The sequence below is a fragment of the Hemitrygon akajei genome, chromosome 10 (assembly GCF_048418815.1).
Source record: "Hemitrygon akajei chromosome 10, sHemAka1.3, whole genome shotgun sequence".
Lineage (NCBI taxonomy): Eukaryota > Metazoa > Chordata > Chondrichthyes > Myliobatiformes > Dasyatidae > Hemitrygon > Hemitrygon akajei.
Window position 1 is genome coordinate 44,824,527 of NC_133133.1, and position 15,001 is coordinate 44,839,527.

The following is a 15,001-nucleotide window of genomic DNA, read 5'->3' on the forward strand; positions in this document are numbered from 1 at the left end:
ACAGTCAGCATGGCTCTTGTGGGGGACAAGTCATGTCTTACAAACTTGATTGACTTTTGATGAAGTGGCGAAGGTGCTTGGTGAGACAGTTGACCCTATCTACATCGACTTTCGTAAATCACTTGATAAGGTCCCTCAAGGTAGGTTGATTCAGAAGGTTGATCCAAAATGAATTGCAAGTTTTGATTCAGAACTGGCTTGCCCTTAGAAAGTAGAGGTGGAAAGCTATTATTCTTGCTAGTCATATAGGTTTCTCTTCAGCATAACCATTGCCACCATAATTAAGGTATCTGCTTTATCAGTGGGCTGTAATTATGTAACAATTTAATTTTAGTATTACAATATGGGAAATGTAGAACTGAGTAGTAATGTTACCACCATACATAAGATAGATCATAATGTAAAAAAGGTGCTTAACATTTGAAAATGTAATTATTTTAAAATATTGATATTAATTAATTAAATATTTCAAAATGTATATTTATGCAAATATGTTTGGAGAGAGGCCAAGTGGAATCAAGAGAACAGTCATGCTTAATTATCAGAAGGCAAATCTGAATTCAACACATATTGTTATGCCAATATGATATTGTGTCATAATTTATTCTGATCTGAAGCAATGAGAGAACTGAGGTCTTGATCACATGTACTATTGAATGAAAAGGTATTAGGGAAGATTACTAGCAAGATGTTATTGAAGCTGTGATATAAAAACAAGTTTATCATATATTTGAGGGCTTTCTTAACTTTCCTTGTTTTGACTTTAACTATTCATATAGGGAAAAAATTACTTGAAACAGACAATTGAATAACACATTCTGATAAAATTAGTCTTGAAGAGCCTAATGCATGTGCCCCTGTGCTGTTCATCACTTCTTTGAACTCTGTGGAGTGCAACACAGAGCCTCTAGATGTGTATTTCATTTCCAAAGACAATAACCTGTGCTAAAGAACTTTCTTCACATCTCAGTCCTAAATATCAAGCCACTGATAGAAAATGGTCAAAATAAATGGGTCATTATCAATTTGGCAAATTATAACTTGCAGCACGTCACAGAGATCAGCACTATGGTTTTAACTATTTTCAATCTACAGTATGTGGATGATTTAGATAAGGGAACAAAATTTATTGTAGCCAAATTTGCTGAAGTTGCAAAGAGTGGAACTGTGAGGTAGACAGAGTTTTCAAAGAGATATAAAAATCAGATGCTGGAATTCATTTTATCATTTCATTATCCTTATTGATATGTTATCAAATTTATAAGCCTTTACTAACATTGTGGGATGTCTTGCATAAAATCCAGATAAACTAGATTTATTGCCTATTATTGATCCCACTAGATTTACTGACTATTATTAATTCGCTGCAAAGAAATCTATTTTCTCTTCATAAAATTGTGTTGATACCATCACAATATATTAGGAGTTCTCCCATCCCAATGTTCTTAATGATTTATATAATGAGGATAATTGGCCAGAAGAGCCCTATTTTTCATCTTTCTTTCTTTGTGGTGGTTCATTTCTTTTGGCCTGAAATAGTAACTCTTTCTCTTTTAGTGAAAGATGCCCGACTTGCCAAGAGCTTTTGTTGTTACTGAGATGTGCATAGGTTATGTAAATAGACAAAAAAATTGTTTTGAAGTATAATGTGGGAAAATGTGAAATGATTCATGAGCCTCTGTCGATCAGGGTCGACTACAGATATTGCAACCTAGCTGTCCAGATACACAAGCCTGGGCAGTACAACATGGAGAGCATCTGAGGAACCATAAGGAATGGTAGAGACTGGTACAGCTTGGCATCAGCAGTGTCACAGGAGTTACCAGTCAGCGTTGAACTTGACATAGGACAGCCTGAAGGACTCCAGATTTTTTCCTTGGTGTTAACTTGCAAAACCTTCCCCATGAGTGTGAAGGCCAGAGGCTGGATTTGGTTGTCAGAGGCTATTTGAGGCGCACGCCATTGAGAGCATTTATTAGTAGTGGGAGCTTGTCCCCATTACCACCCCCAGCTCTAATAGCCTTAAGGAACCAGAAATTATTCACTTGGAGAATTAGAAAAGAATACTGTTTAAATATAGAGAAACTAAGGATTGCTGATCAGATCAGACATGATCTTGATTAATAGTGAGCAGGCTGACGGAGCTATTGTACAGTAACCATTAAGAAATCAATCTAATGCACGTCTGTGGCACTGTACAGCTTAAAACAGCACAGTGTTCTAGATGACATCTCATCAATCTGCTGTTCAATCTTAGATATCATTCTACCTAACCCCTTCAATGAATTCCAGTATATCTTTTGATTTACTAATTACTTGACATACCAGTACATTTACTTTGTCTTAGACATCAAGATCTCTTACTAACCTATACTTACTAATCTTAAGCTGTCTGAAAAATATGTATAGTCTATTTTTCAAATCAAATAGTCAATCTTGCGGTTACCTTTTTTAAACTGTCCACGATCTTCTTACTCACTCACCTACTCTGATTTTACTCCTTTGCAGATTCTTTCTGTTCTCCATTCTGCTAACTTTCCACCTACCTTTGTGTCATCATCAAACGAGGATAAGTTACACTGTCTTTTCATGCATATCATTAATATAAATCTCATAAAGCTGTCAGCTCAGGACTAATCCCTTTGGCACCCCACGAGTATATCTGCCAGTCTGAAAACAAAAATCAATTCATTCATTTCTATTGTTTTCTGAACTTAAACAAATCCATTATCTATATATGTTATTGCTACCTCAACTCCCACTCATGAAGACTGCTCGTCTTTATTTAATGTACCAACATTTGGTCAAATACCTTATCATTTTTAAAGTGTGAACATACATATATTTACTGATTTGCTTGTTACAACTTCAGGAAACTTTTCTAACGACTATGTTGATTGTACTACACAACATTATGAATTTCTATTTGCCCTGTCACCATGTTCATAATGATGAATTAAATATTTGTCAACAAAAGCTAGTCTAGTCTGCAACATCCTAGACTTCTTTGTACATCGTATCTGAAATTGCAGGAATACATTAATTCCTTTATGTTGCAAAGACTGCTCAATAACTTTGCAATCCATCATATAAATATAATTGCAAAGAAAGCATGATCGCGCCTCTACTTCCTCAGGAGTCTATGGAGATTCGGCATGTCATCAAAACCCTTGGCAAACTTCTATAGATGCGTGGTGGGAAGTGTGCTGACTGGCTGCATTACGGCCTGGTATGTGGACACCAATCCTACAAAACATAGAGAAGGTGGCCCAGTACATCACAGGTAAAGCCCTCCCAACCATTGAGCACATCTGTATGAAACATTGCCATAGAAAAGTAGCATCCATCATCAAAGATTCTCACCACCCAGGCCATGCACTTTACTTGCTGCTGCCGTCAGGTAAACGGTACAGGTGCCTCAGGACTCATACCACCAGGTTCAAGAACAATTACTACTCCAACCATTAGGCAATTGGACAAAAGGGAATAGCTACACTCATTCAATTTCTGGTCTTTCCACAACTGATGGTCTCACTTTAAGGACTCTTTATCGTGTTGTTTCGTACTCTGTATTTATTGCCATTTATTTATATTTCCAGTTGCACTGTTTGTTGTTCATTCATCCTGCTTACAGCTACTGTTCTATAGATTTGCTAAATATGCCCACTGGAAAAAGAATCTCAGGGTTGTATCTGGTGACATGTATGTACTCTGATAATAAGTTTTACTTTGAACTTTAATTTACCTCTCAGAACCCATGAATGCAGATTATCAAATCCATGAGATTTACCTCATAATCTCCAATACTTTCCTCAGAGTGATACTAAGAAGTACTGTGCTTGAACTTTTGGTTCCCTTCCATTTCTGCTCAACTTATTCAGTCTTTTGGAGCAAAGTCAGATAGAAAGGACCAGTTATGAACCTCCAGCTTAAATATAGCCAACACCTTGGCTTGCACAGCTGTCATTGGCAAAGAATTCCATAGATTCACCATCCTCTGGTTAAAGAAATTTTTCCTCATCTCTATTCTAAATGGACATCCCTCAATTTTGAAGCTGTGCCCTCTGCTCTCAGACTCCCCCACTATAGGAAACATCCTCTCCACATCTACTCTATACAGACTTTCCAATGTTCAATAGGTTTCAATAAGATTGGCCCTCATTCTTCTAAACTCCAACAAGTAAAGGCCCAGAGCCATCAAACATTCCTCATATATTAACCATTTCATTCCTGGGATCCTTCTTGTGAACCTTCTCTGAATACTTTCTTAGATAAAGGCCCAAAACTGCTCACGGTACTCCAAGTGTGGTCTGACCAATGCCTTATAAAACCTTTGCATCACATCCTTGCTTTTGTATTCTAGTCCTCTCAAAATTAATGCAAACATTGCATTTATCTTCCTTACCAACAACTCAGCCTGTAAGTTAAACTTTATGGAATCTAGCATGAGGACACCCAAGTCCCTCAGCACCTCTGATTTTTGAATTTTCTCTTCATTTACAAAATAGTCTATGCCTTTATTCTTTCTGCCAAAGTGGATGTTCATGCACTTCCTTACAATGTAATCCATCTGTCATTTCTTTGCCCATTCCCCCAATCTGTCTGAGTTTCTGCAGAAACTTTCCTTGCTCAACACTACCTGTCCTTCCAACTATGTTTGCATTGTCCACAAAGCCATCAATCCCTTCATCCAATTCATTGATATACACATGAAAAGAAGTGGTCCCAACACCAATTCCTGCGGCACACCACTAGACACTGGCAGCAAACCAGAAAAGCCCCATTTATTCCCATTTTTTGCCTCCTCCCAGTCAGACAATCTTCTATCCATTCTAGTACCTTTCCAGTAATACCATGAACTCTTATTTTGTTAATCAGCCTCATGTGCAGCTCCTTGTCAAAAGCCTTCTGAAAATTAAAATAAACAACATCCACTGACTCTCCTTTGTCTATCCTGCCTGTTATTTTCTCAACCAATTTCAACAGATTTGCCAGGCAAGATTTTCCCTTTAGAAAACCATGTTGACCTTGGCCTATTTTATCATGTCACCTCTCTCTAAGGGTTTGACTTCATATCTTACCATTAAAGCCACCTCACCCTCTCTGCATACCTGCCTGTGTTTTCAATACAATGTGTATCCTTTAATGTAAAGCTCCCAACTATGATCTTCTTTCAGCCTCATCTCAGAGATGCCCACAACATCGTGCCTGCCAATCTCTAAATTCCACAACAAGATCACCTACCTTATTCTGTATACTGTGTGCATTCAAATATAACACTTTCAGTCCTGTATTCATCACCTTTTTTGATTCTGGTCCCCGTTACACTTTAACTCAAGCCACTGGCCGAAATTTTGCCCTATCATCTGCCTGTCTTTGTTGAGGCTGCACTTAGAGTACTGTGCACAGTTTTGGTGATGCAGTTAGAGGAAAGGAATGCAGAAAACATTTATGAGGGTGTTGGCAGGACCCAACAGCTTCAGTTATGGGAAGAGATTAGCCAGGATAGGTCTTTATTCCTTGCAATGGGGGAGAATGAGGGGCAACCTTACAAAAATGCTTAAAATTATGAGAAGCATGGATATAGTGGATGGTAACAATCTTTTCCTCAGGATAGTCAAAGATAGTGGGCAGGTTTAGGGTGTGAGGGGAAAGATTTATAAGGGATGTAAATGGCTACTTTTTCCAATGAATTTTTCAACTAGGCTGCAAGATTTTTGAATAAGAGAAAATCAGCAGATGCTGTAAGTCCAGGCAACACACACAAAATGCCAGAGGAACTCAGCAGGCCAGGCAGCATCTATGGAAAAGAGTATTGTTGATGTTTCAGGCTAAGGCCTTTCAGGATTTATTTTGGTAGGACATGCAAACAGACCCTTCAGTCCATCTAGTCTACACTGAGCTCAGCATCATACTGTCTGGGCCAAGTCTGATCTTCACTACTGCCCTTTGGTCATCCAATATTAGGAGAGACAACTGAATTCCTCCCTCTTCCCACTAGCAATGTTTTTACTTATTAGTAAGAGTTTGTGTGAGATTGTAAAGAAATTTACTATTTCATTTTGCACTGTGTAATTGACTTAATTGTTGTGTACTGATATTTCATCTTCTAAGGTGGCTTGATACACTGGATATGAAAATCCTTACAAAACCCAAGAATCAGTGTTCTCCATGGAGACAATGACACACTTTTGGATCCTTCAGTCTATGAGGTTTATTTGTTGCCATTAAATCCTTTTCTTTCATACATGTCCTTCTGACACTCATACTTAGCAATCTCAGTTTATTTCATTACCCACTGTCTTTGCAAATCTTTATGGAAACTTCCTGACTAATTTATTTTACAAGGAATTTTACAGCCCGTTTTGTTGTTTATGCTTCAAAACTTATCTCACGGTCTCACACTATCAAAGTATATTTCTGCCCCTTGTTATTTGCATCTATACTACCTCCTCAATTACTTAATCTGATGAGAGAGTACCGTTCTCTCCCTCTCACTGTTTGTTGCTTCTTTCAATTTCATAATTATTTTTCAACTAATCCTGTTTCTTACATGCTTCATCTCCCAATTTGTTCCTCTGAATAGAGACTGCCCTAGATATACCGCTCTTTTAACATCTCTATTTATTTTCGTTTCTTCCACCTCTTTCTGCCTTGTGACTGGCCTGATTTTTCCGAGTCGGATTCTGTTTTGCGGGCTCGCCAGATCACTGAATAACTACGAGGCCAGCCCAGGCGAAGCAGCGCCATTCGGAGCAGCGAGGAGACGGCAGCAACGCGTTAGCAGGGAGCAGTCCACGAACCCAGCGGACTGAGTGGCTGGACTCGCAGTTAGTTGTTCGCTAGCGATGATGGGGCAACCGAGTCGTCGAGTGCCGCCGAGGGATTGCGATTCGACGATGGTTCATAGACGAGGTACAGTGCAGCATCCTTATATAATACCTGTCGTAATGCTCTCCTTGCCACGCATGCTTTGTTATATGAGATAAGATGGGGAAACCCTGGTGTAGCTGAAGAGTTTGTTGTACTTTTTTTACCTCATGAAAACGAAACAGAATATCGGGCTTGGGTTGAAATCTTCTAACCAACACTGCCTTATGTTTGGCATCGGAATTACAGAACACCCATGTGGTTACACACACCGAGACTGTGATTCCACTATCTGGTGTGTTTTTAAATTATTGCTTTTCAGACTTGAGCAGAGGTAGGTGTGCACGCTCTGTGCTGGACAATGCTTCGGGGCGGAATCGATGGAGAAGTTTCATCTGGATGTCAACATGTGGGAGGGCGAAGGAACAACAAGCAATGCAAAGCCCTTGAGAGTCGCCGAAGTTTAGTAGTGTTCAGACCCCTTCTTTGAAATCCCATGTGGTCCCGGGTAATTTTTCAGCAGCCTGCACAAATATGTTTTGTGTAAAAGCGCCCTGAGCAGGCAGCTGGCGCACTTCAAGTGGAACTGACGTGGGTGAAAATTAAACTTGTATATTAAGCAAGTTAAGGATACTCCAAAGCCCTTTGCAGCTAATGAAGTATTTTTTTTAAATACGCATTGAAATATACGAAAGGGTAACCAATTAATGCACGAAGGAACAAAGTAATAGAACTGTTGCTCTTTTTTAAAATGTTGAAAATAAAATATTGCCGAGGGCGATAAACTATAGTCCATGGACTAAGTAATAATGCCACGGAATGTTTAATTTCCACCCAAGAAAAAGTCAGATCTCGGTTTAGTGTTCCACCCGAATTTCGCATCTCTAACGTTTTAATAATCCCTCAGTAGTGGTCAAGAATGTCTGGCTAAATTTCCCATTCATCCATAAAAATTGCTTATATAGGTTGATTTAGTACAATTCAAAAGAATGACAATATTACACACTGTCATGCTTTTTATTTAAATTTTCTATTTGCCAAAAGCAGAAAAAGAAGTTTCCCTTTCTATCCCCTTAACAGTCCCACTCCCAACAGGGAGGAGGCTACGTAGCATCCGTGCCAGGAGCTCCAGCATCAATCAACAGTTACTTTCCCCAAGCAGTAATGCAGATCAACATCTCCACCCACTAACCCACTCCTCTACACACCCAGCCACCACAACTTTATTATTTCCAGTCAGTCACCTTATGTAGAGCTTCTTCTGTGTTGAGCTTTATGGATATTCAGTCAATCTATGTATATAACTTATATATTTATATTTATTGAGCTTTTATTATTAATTATCTTTGTTTTATTTTGAGCTGCATAGAATCTGGAGTAACAATTATTTCATTCTCCTTTACACTTGTGTGCAGGAAATGGCATTAAGCAGTGTTGGATCTTGAACGTGGAAAGTTGGAGAGAGGTTAATATGGACTATTTTGGTTCATTGACTTGAGGCTGATTTATTGAACCTTATTGGTCAAGGTCTATTTAATTAAGATCACTGTGTAATCTTTTTGTAGAATAGATTGTGCATGTAGAAAGAAGCAATCAGAATCATGTTTAATATCACTGACATATGTTGTGAAATTTGTTGTTTTGTGGCAGCAGTACATTCCAATACAAAGTAATAAAAACTATAAATTATGATAAGAAATTTAACATTTTTAATTAAATAAGTAGTGCAAAAAAAGCACAAAAAAATTAAAAAGTGAGGTAGTGCACGTGTGTTCATTGTCCTTTGAAAAATCTAGTGGCAAGGGAAAGGAGCTGTTCCTAAAATGTTGAGTCTATTTCGTCAGACTCCTGTACCTCCTCCTTGACGGTAGCCGGGGGAAGAAGCCATGTCCTGGGTGATAGGGGTCCTTAATGACAGATGCTATCTTTTTGAGGCATTACCTGTTGAAGATGTCCTTGATGCTGGGGAAGTTAGTGTCCATGATTGACCTGCTTGAGTTTGCAACTTTCTACAGCTTTTTCCGATACTGTGCATTTTCCCCTCCAGATGGTGATGTAACCAGTTAGAATGCTCTCCACAGTACATCTGCAGAAATTTGCAAGAGTCTTTTATGACATACCAAGTTTTCTTAAACCCCTGATGAAATATAGCTACTGTCGTGCCTTTGTAACTTCATCAATATGTCGGACCCAGGATAGGTCTTCAGAGAGATTGATACCCAGAAACTTGAAACTGCTCACACTTTACACAGTTGGTTCCTTGATGAGAACTTGTGTGAGTTCTCTCAGTGAGGAAGTCAAGGATCCAGTTGTAGAGTGGAGTATAGAGCCCCAGGTTTTGGAGCTTGTTGATTAGTACTGAGGGTACGTTTGTGTTGAACACTGAACTGTAAACAATAAACCAGCAGCCTGACATAAGGTAGGCATTGCTATCTCCAGAATGCTGAGTGGAGAACCACTGAGATTGCACCTGCTGTAGACCTATTGTGGTGATAGGCAAATTGTATGCTGTCTAGGTCCTTGCTTAAGCAAGAGATGATTCTGGCCTGAACCATTCTCTCAAAGCATTTCATCACAGTAGATGTGAGTGCCACTGGGTGATAATCATTGAGGCAACTCACCCTGCTCTTCTTGGGCGCTGGTATGATTGTCACCCTTTTGAAGCAGGTGGAATCCTTCGGCTGCAGCAATTGAGAGATTGAAATTATCCTTGAATACTTCAGCTAGTTAGCTGGCACAGGTTTTCAGTGCCCTACTCTGGTACACCATCTGGGCCTGACCCCTTGTGAGGGTTCACCCTCATGAAAGGTGTTCTGACATCGGCCCCCGAGACAGTGATCACAGGGTCACCAAATGCTGCAGGGTTTCTCACAGGTGTAGATTTACTTTCCCTTTCAAGGCATGCACAGAAGGCACTGAGCACATCTGGAAGTGAAGTTTCACAGCCATTCATGATGTTAGATTTCTCTTTGTAGAAAGTGATGGCCTGCAGACCCTGCTAGAGCTGGCGTGCATCTGATTCCATCTCTAACTTCAAACAGAATTGTTTTTTTCATTCTTAAAATATCCTGCTGTAGGTCATGCGTGTATAGTTCTGGATCACCAGTCTTGAAGCAAAGGTGATGTTGATCACTCAGCAACATTTCTGTTTGTGTTTCTTGATTATTAAATTCTTCAAAGAAGTGTTAGATTTTCAAATAAAACATTTAATACCGTACACCTCAAGTTGTATACATATTGGAAAGCTAATATCGAAGCATCATATGCTGGATATATTCTCAGAGACATACTGGTTGACTCCACAGACTTCAATGACTTTATCTTCACTGCTCCATGTAACGTTACAGTGCAGTCTTTTCTTTTTATCTCTTGCACTGTCCAGGGCTTCAAACTGCACTTTCATTTGAGAGCAATTTACCTCTACTCCTTTCAATTTCCTATATTATTTTCACTATCCCATTGTAGTCTCCATTACATTATGGAGATCAAATGCTCATTGGGGTAATTACTTTAAAGAACGTTCCTGCTAAATTTACATGTCTTCCAGTTTTGTTTTTACTGCTTGTTTCTGAAATTGAGCATCCTATTCCCACTATGACCTTATTCAAGTTCCTACACTGTTTCCAGAAAGAAATAAACTTGTGGTCTTCTCCCAGCACAATCCTTGGACTGTGTTTCACACAGCGCTGAAATAACGACACGCAGTTGGTAAGTTGTTTTGAGACTAGTTTATTCAAACTTCGCGGCGCTGGCATTTAATCCCTAGCGCCCGCCCTCTCCAGGCGGAAATGACATCAGAGGTGCATTACCAAAGTCTCCCCCTGTGCGCTGGCTATTTGTGAGCCGGTTCGCCTGTGCAGAAAGTGGGTTGCCACATAACCCACCCCCAGAACAGGCGATACACCCCCCTCCCCCATGTCCACAGTCTGGATCAACCTCTGTTTGGGAGGTCTGCCTCTGCACTGCAATGCCTGAACCTCGACCGGCTGCGCCAAGTCCACATGGGCTGGTTTGAGTCGGTCCACCGTGAAAACCTCCTCTCTCCCCCCAATGTCCAGAATGTATGTGGACCCGTTGCTGTTGATCACCTTGAACAGCCCCTCGTACGGCCGCTGTAGCCCGGTGTCCGCCCCTTCGTACAAACACAAACTTACAGTTCTGCAGGTCTTTGGGTACATGGGTCGGGGTCCATCCATGCTGTGAAGTCGGTATGGGGGCCAGGTTGCCGAGCCTTTTGCGTATTCTGTCCAGGACTGCTGCGGGTTCTTCCTCTTGCCCCCTTGGGGCTGGTATGAACTCTCCCGGGACGGCCAGGGGTGTGCTGTACACCAACTCGGCCGACAAGGCGTGCAGATACTCTTTGGGCGCTGTGCGAATTCCAAGCAGGACCCAGGGAAGCTCGTCCACCCAGTTAGGTCCTCTCAGGCGGGCCTTGAGAGCTGGCTTCAAGTGACAGTGGAAGCGTTCCACCAGTCCGTTCGACTGTGGGTGGTAGGCAGTTGTGTGGTGCAGCTGCGTTCCCAACAGGCTGGCCACAGCTGACCGCAAGCTGGAGGTGAACTGGGCGCCTCTGTTGGAGGTAATGTGGGCCGGTACCCCGAAGCGTGCTACCCAGGTTGCAATCAGTGCTCGGGCGCAGGAATCGGCAGATGTGTCGGTGAGCGGGACCGCCTCTGGCCACCTCGTGAACCGGTCCAACATAGTTAGGAGGTACCGCGCTCCTCGGGACACTGGTAGGGCGCTCACGATATCCACATGAATGTGGTCGAACCTCCAGTGGGTGGGTTCAAACTGCTGCGGCAGGGCTTTAGTGTGCCGCTGCACCTTGGCTGTTTGGCACTGCGCGCACGTTCTGGCCCATTCACTGACCTGCTTGCGAAGTCCATGCCATGCGAACTTGCTGGAGAGCAACCGGACGGTTGTCCTGATATATGGGTGCGCCAAACCGTGTATGGAGTCAAAAACTTGCCGCCTCCAGGCTGCCGGGACGATGGGGCGAGGTTGGCCGGTAGCCACGTCGCACAGGAGGTTCCTATCACCTGGGCCTACGAGAAAGTCCTGCAGTTGCAAACCCGAGACTGCGGTCCTGTAGCTGGGCATCTTGTCGCCTGCCTGCTGCGCCTCCGCCAGTGCTGCATAGTCCACCCCCAGGGACAGGGCCTGGACAGCTGGTCTGGAGAGTGCGTCCGCCATGACGTTGTCCTTTCCCGAGACATGCTGGATGTCCGTTGTGTACTCGGAGATGTAAGACAGATGTCGCCTCCGGCGAGCCGACCAGGGATCGGACACCTTCATGAACGCTAAGGTCAACAGTTTGTGTTCCGTGAACGCGGTGAACAGCCTGCCTTCTAAGAAGTAACTGAAATGCCGGATTGCCAGATACAGTGCCAACAGCTCCTGGTCGAAAGCATTGTACATGAGTTTGGGTGGTCGTAGGTGCTTGCTGAAGAACGCCAAGGGTTGCCAGCGCCCCTCGATGAGCTGCTCCAGCACCCCACCGACTGCTGTGTCGGATGCGTCCACCGTGAGTGCGGTCGGAACGTCCGTTCTGGGGTGCACCAGCATCGCGGCATCTGCCAAGGCTTCCTTGGCTTTAACGAAAGCGGCCGCGGCCTCCTCGTCCCAAGTAATGTCCTTGCCTTTACCTGACATCAGGGTGTACAAAGGGTGCATGATACGGGCTGCTGAGGGGAGGAAACGGTGGTAGAAGTTCACCATACCAACAAACTCCTGCAGGCCTTTGACCGTGTTGGGCTGGGCAAAGTGGCGGATCGCGTCTACCTTGGCGGGCAGAGGTGTTGCCCCGTCTTTGGTAATCCTGTGGCCCAGGAAGTCAATGGTATCGAGACCGAACTGGCATTTGGCCGGGTTGATTGTCAGGCCGAAATCACTCAGGCTAGAGTAGAGCTGGCGGAGGTGGGACAGATGCTCCTGACGACAACTGCTGGCTATAAAGATGTCGTCCGAATAGATGAACGCAAAGTCCAGGTCGCGTCCCACCGCAACCATTAGCCGCTGGAACATCTGTGTGGCATTCTTCAGGCCGAACGGCATTCGGAGGAACTCGAACACGCCGAACGGGGTGATAAGTGCTGTTTTGGGGATGTCTTCAGGGTGCACCGGGATTTGATGGTATCCCCGGACGAGGTCTACTTTGGAAAAGATTCTTGCCCCGTGCAGGTTTGTTGCAAAGTCCTGTATGTACGGCACGGGGTAGGAGTCTGGAGTGGTAGCCTCGTTCAGTCTGCGGTAGTCGCCGCATGGTCTCCAACCCCCGGCTGCTTTGGGCACCATGTGCAGGGGGGAGGCCCATTGGCTGTCGGACCTCCGTACGATCCCCAATTCCTCCATCCTCTTGAAGAACTCTTCCTTCACCAGGCAGAGCTTTTCTGGGGGGAGCCTTCGTGTGCAGGCGTGGAGGGGTGGTCACTGGGTCGGAATGTGGGGCTGTACCCCGTGTCTGGGAATGGCTGCCGTGAACTGCGGTGCCAGAACCGATGGAAAGTCTGCCAGGATTCTGGTGAATTTGTTGTCCGACAGCGTGATGGAGTCCAGGTGTGGGGCCGGCATCTTGGCTTCACCCAGGGAGAACGTCTGGAAAGTCTCGGCATGTACCAGTCTTTTCCCTTGCAAGTCGACCAGCAGGCTGTGAGCTTGCAATAAGTCCGCCCCCAGGAGTGGTTGGGCCACCACGGCCAGTGTAAAGTCCCACATGAACCGGCTGGTGCCAAACTGCAGCTGCACTGTGCAGGTGCCATAGGTCCGTATCGTGCTGCCGTTTGCGGCCCTCAGGGTGGGTCCTGGCTTCTTGTTGCGGGTGTCATACCCTGTCGGGGGCAAGACGCTGATCTCCGCTCCGGTGTCGACCAAGAAGCAGCGTCCCGACTGTTTGTCCCAGACGTACAAGAGGCTGTGCTGGTGGCCAGCCGCCATAGTCACCATTGCAGGGCGGATGACAACAGCGGGCTTTTGTGCCCCACCGCTGGTGGTAGAAACACCACTGTTCACTGGCCTCTTCACTCCTGCCTCTGTGTTGTGTGTGCGCCCCCCTGCCGGGCCTGGTCTGGTCTGCTGTTGGGCGCATGGCCTGGTAATCTGACCGATGGACACCACACTCTCCCTCTTGGCTTTCCACAGCACGTCTGCCCGGGCTGCCACCTTCCGGGGGTCGCTGAAATCTGTGTCGACCAGCAGCAGATGTATATCCTCGGGCAGTCGCTCTAGGAACACTTGCTCGAACATGAGACAGGGCTTGTGTCCGTCGGCCAGGGACAGCATCTCGTTCATCAATGCTAACGGCAGCCTGTCTCCCAAACCGTCCAGGTGAAGCAGGCTGGCACCCCCGCTCACGCCGTGAGAGGCCAAAGGTCCCAATGAGCAGCGCTTTGAATGCTTCATATTTGCCTTCTTCCGGGGGCGACTGTATGAAATCCGCAACCTGGGTGGCCATCTCCTGGTCAAGGGTGCTCACCACGTGGTAGTAACACGTGGAATCAGAGGATATCTGCCGAATCTGGAACTGGGCTTCTGCTTGGCTAAACCACACGCGTGGTCGCAGCGTCCAGAAAGTCAGCAGTTTTAGCGAAACTGCGTGGACAGATGAAGAGTCAGTCATCTTTGGTCCAAATCCCGTTTGGACCGACGGGGTCACCAATGTAGCGATGTGCTACACACAGCACTGAAATAACGACACACAGTCGGTAAGTCATTTCGAGACTAGTTTATTCAAACTTCGCGGCGCTGGCATTTAATCCCTAGCGCCCGCCCTCTCCGGGCGGAAATGACATCAGAGGTGCATTACCAAAGTCTCCCCCCGCGTGCTGGCTATTTGTGAGCCGGTTCGCCTGCGCAGAAAGTGGGTCGCCACAACGCAAACAATGTATTTCACTGTATATTTTGATCTGCATATCAGAAATAAAGCTTATCTTAAGATTGTTTTAGGAGCAAGTTTCATTAACTGGGCCTTCTGCATTCAACAATGGGCTTAACAACTTCCAATAATATTTCTACTATTCCCATTTGCACTTTCTCTACACTCATTTGTTGTATCTTCACTTGTCCCATCCACTTTTGCCTTGCGTAATCATAGCTTTGATATTTAATTTTCCCAGCCTTGCACCCCATCACAGAT

The 15,001-nt window shown here is 44.4% G+C and overlaps 1 protein-coding gene across 1 annotated transcript in view; it reads left to right on the top strand.

Moving 5' to 3' along the window:
• The first annotated feature begins 6,792 nt into the window (after positions 1-6,792).
• The window catches only part of dlg3 (discs, large homolog 3 (Drosophila)), a 559,740-nt gene continuing 551,531 nt past the window's right edge, over positions 6,793-15,001 (top strand). Inside the window, exon 1 of the mRNA XM_073058148.1 lies at positions 6,793-6,915. Within this exon, the coding sequence (XP_072914249.1) occupies positions 6,849-6,915 (67 nt within the window). The 5' untranslated portion in view covers positions 6,793-6,848. The remainder of the gene's footprint in view (positions 6,916-15,001) is intronic.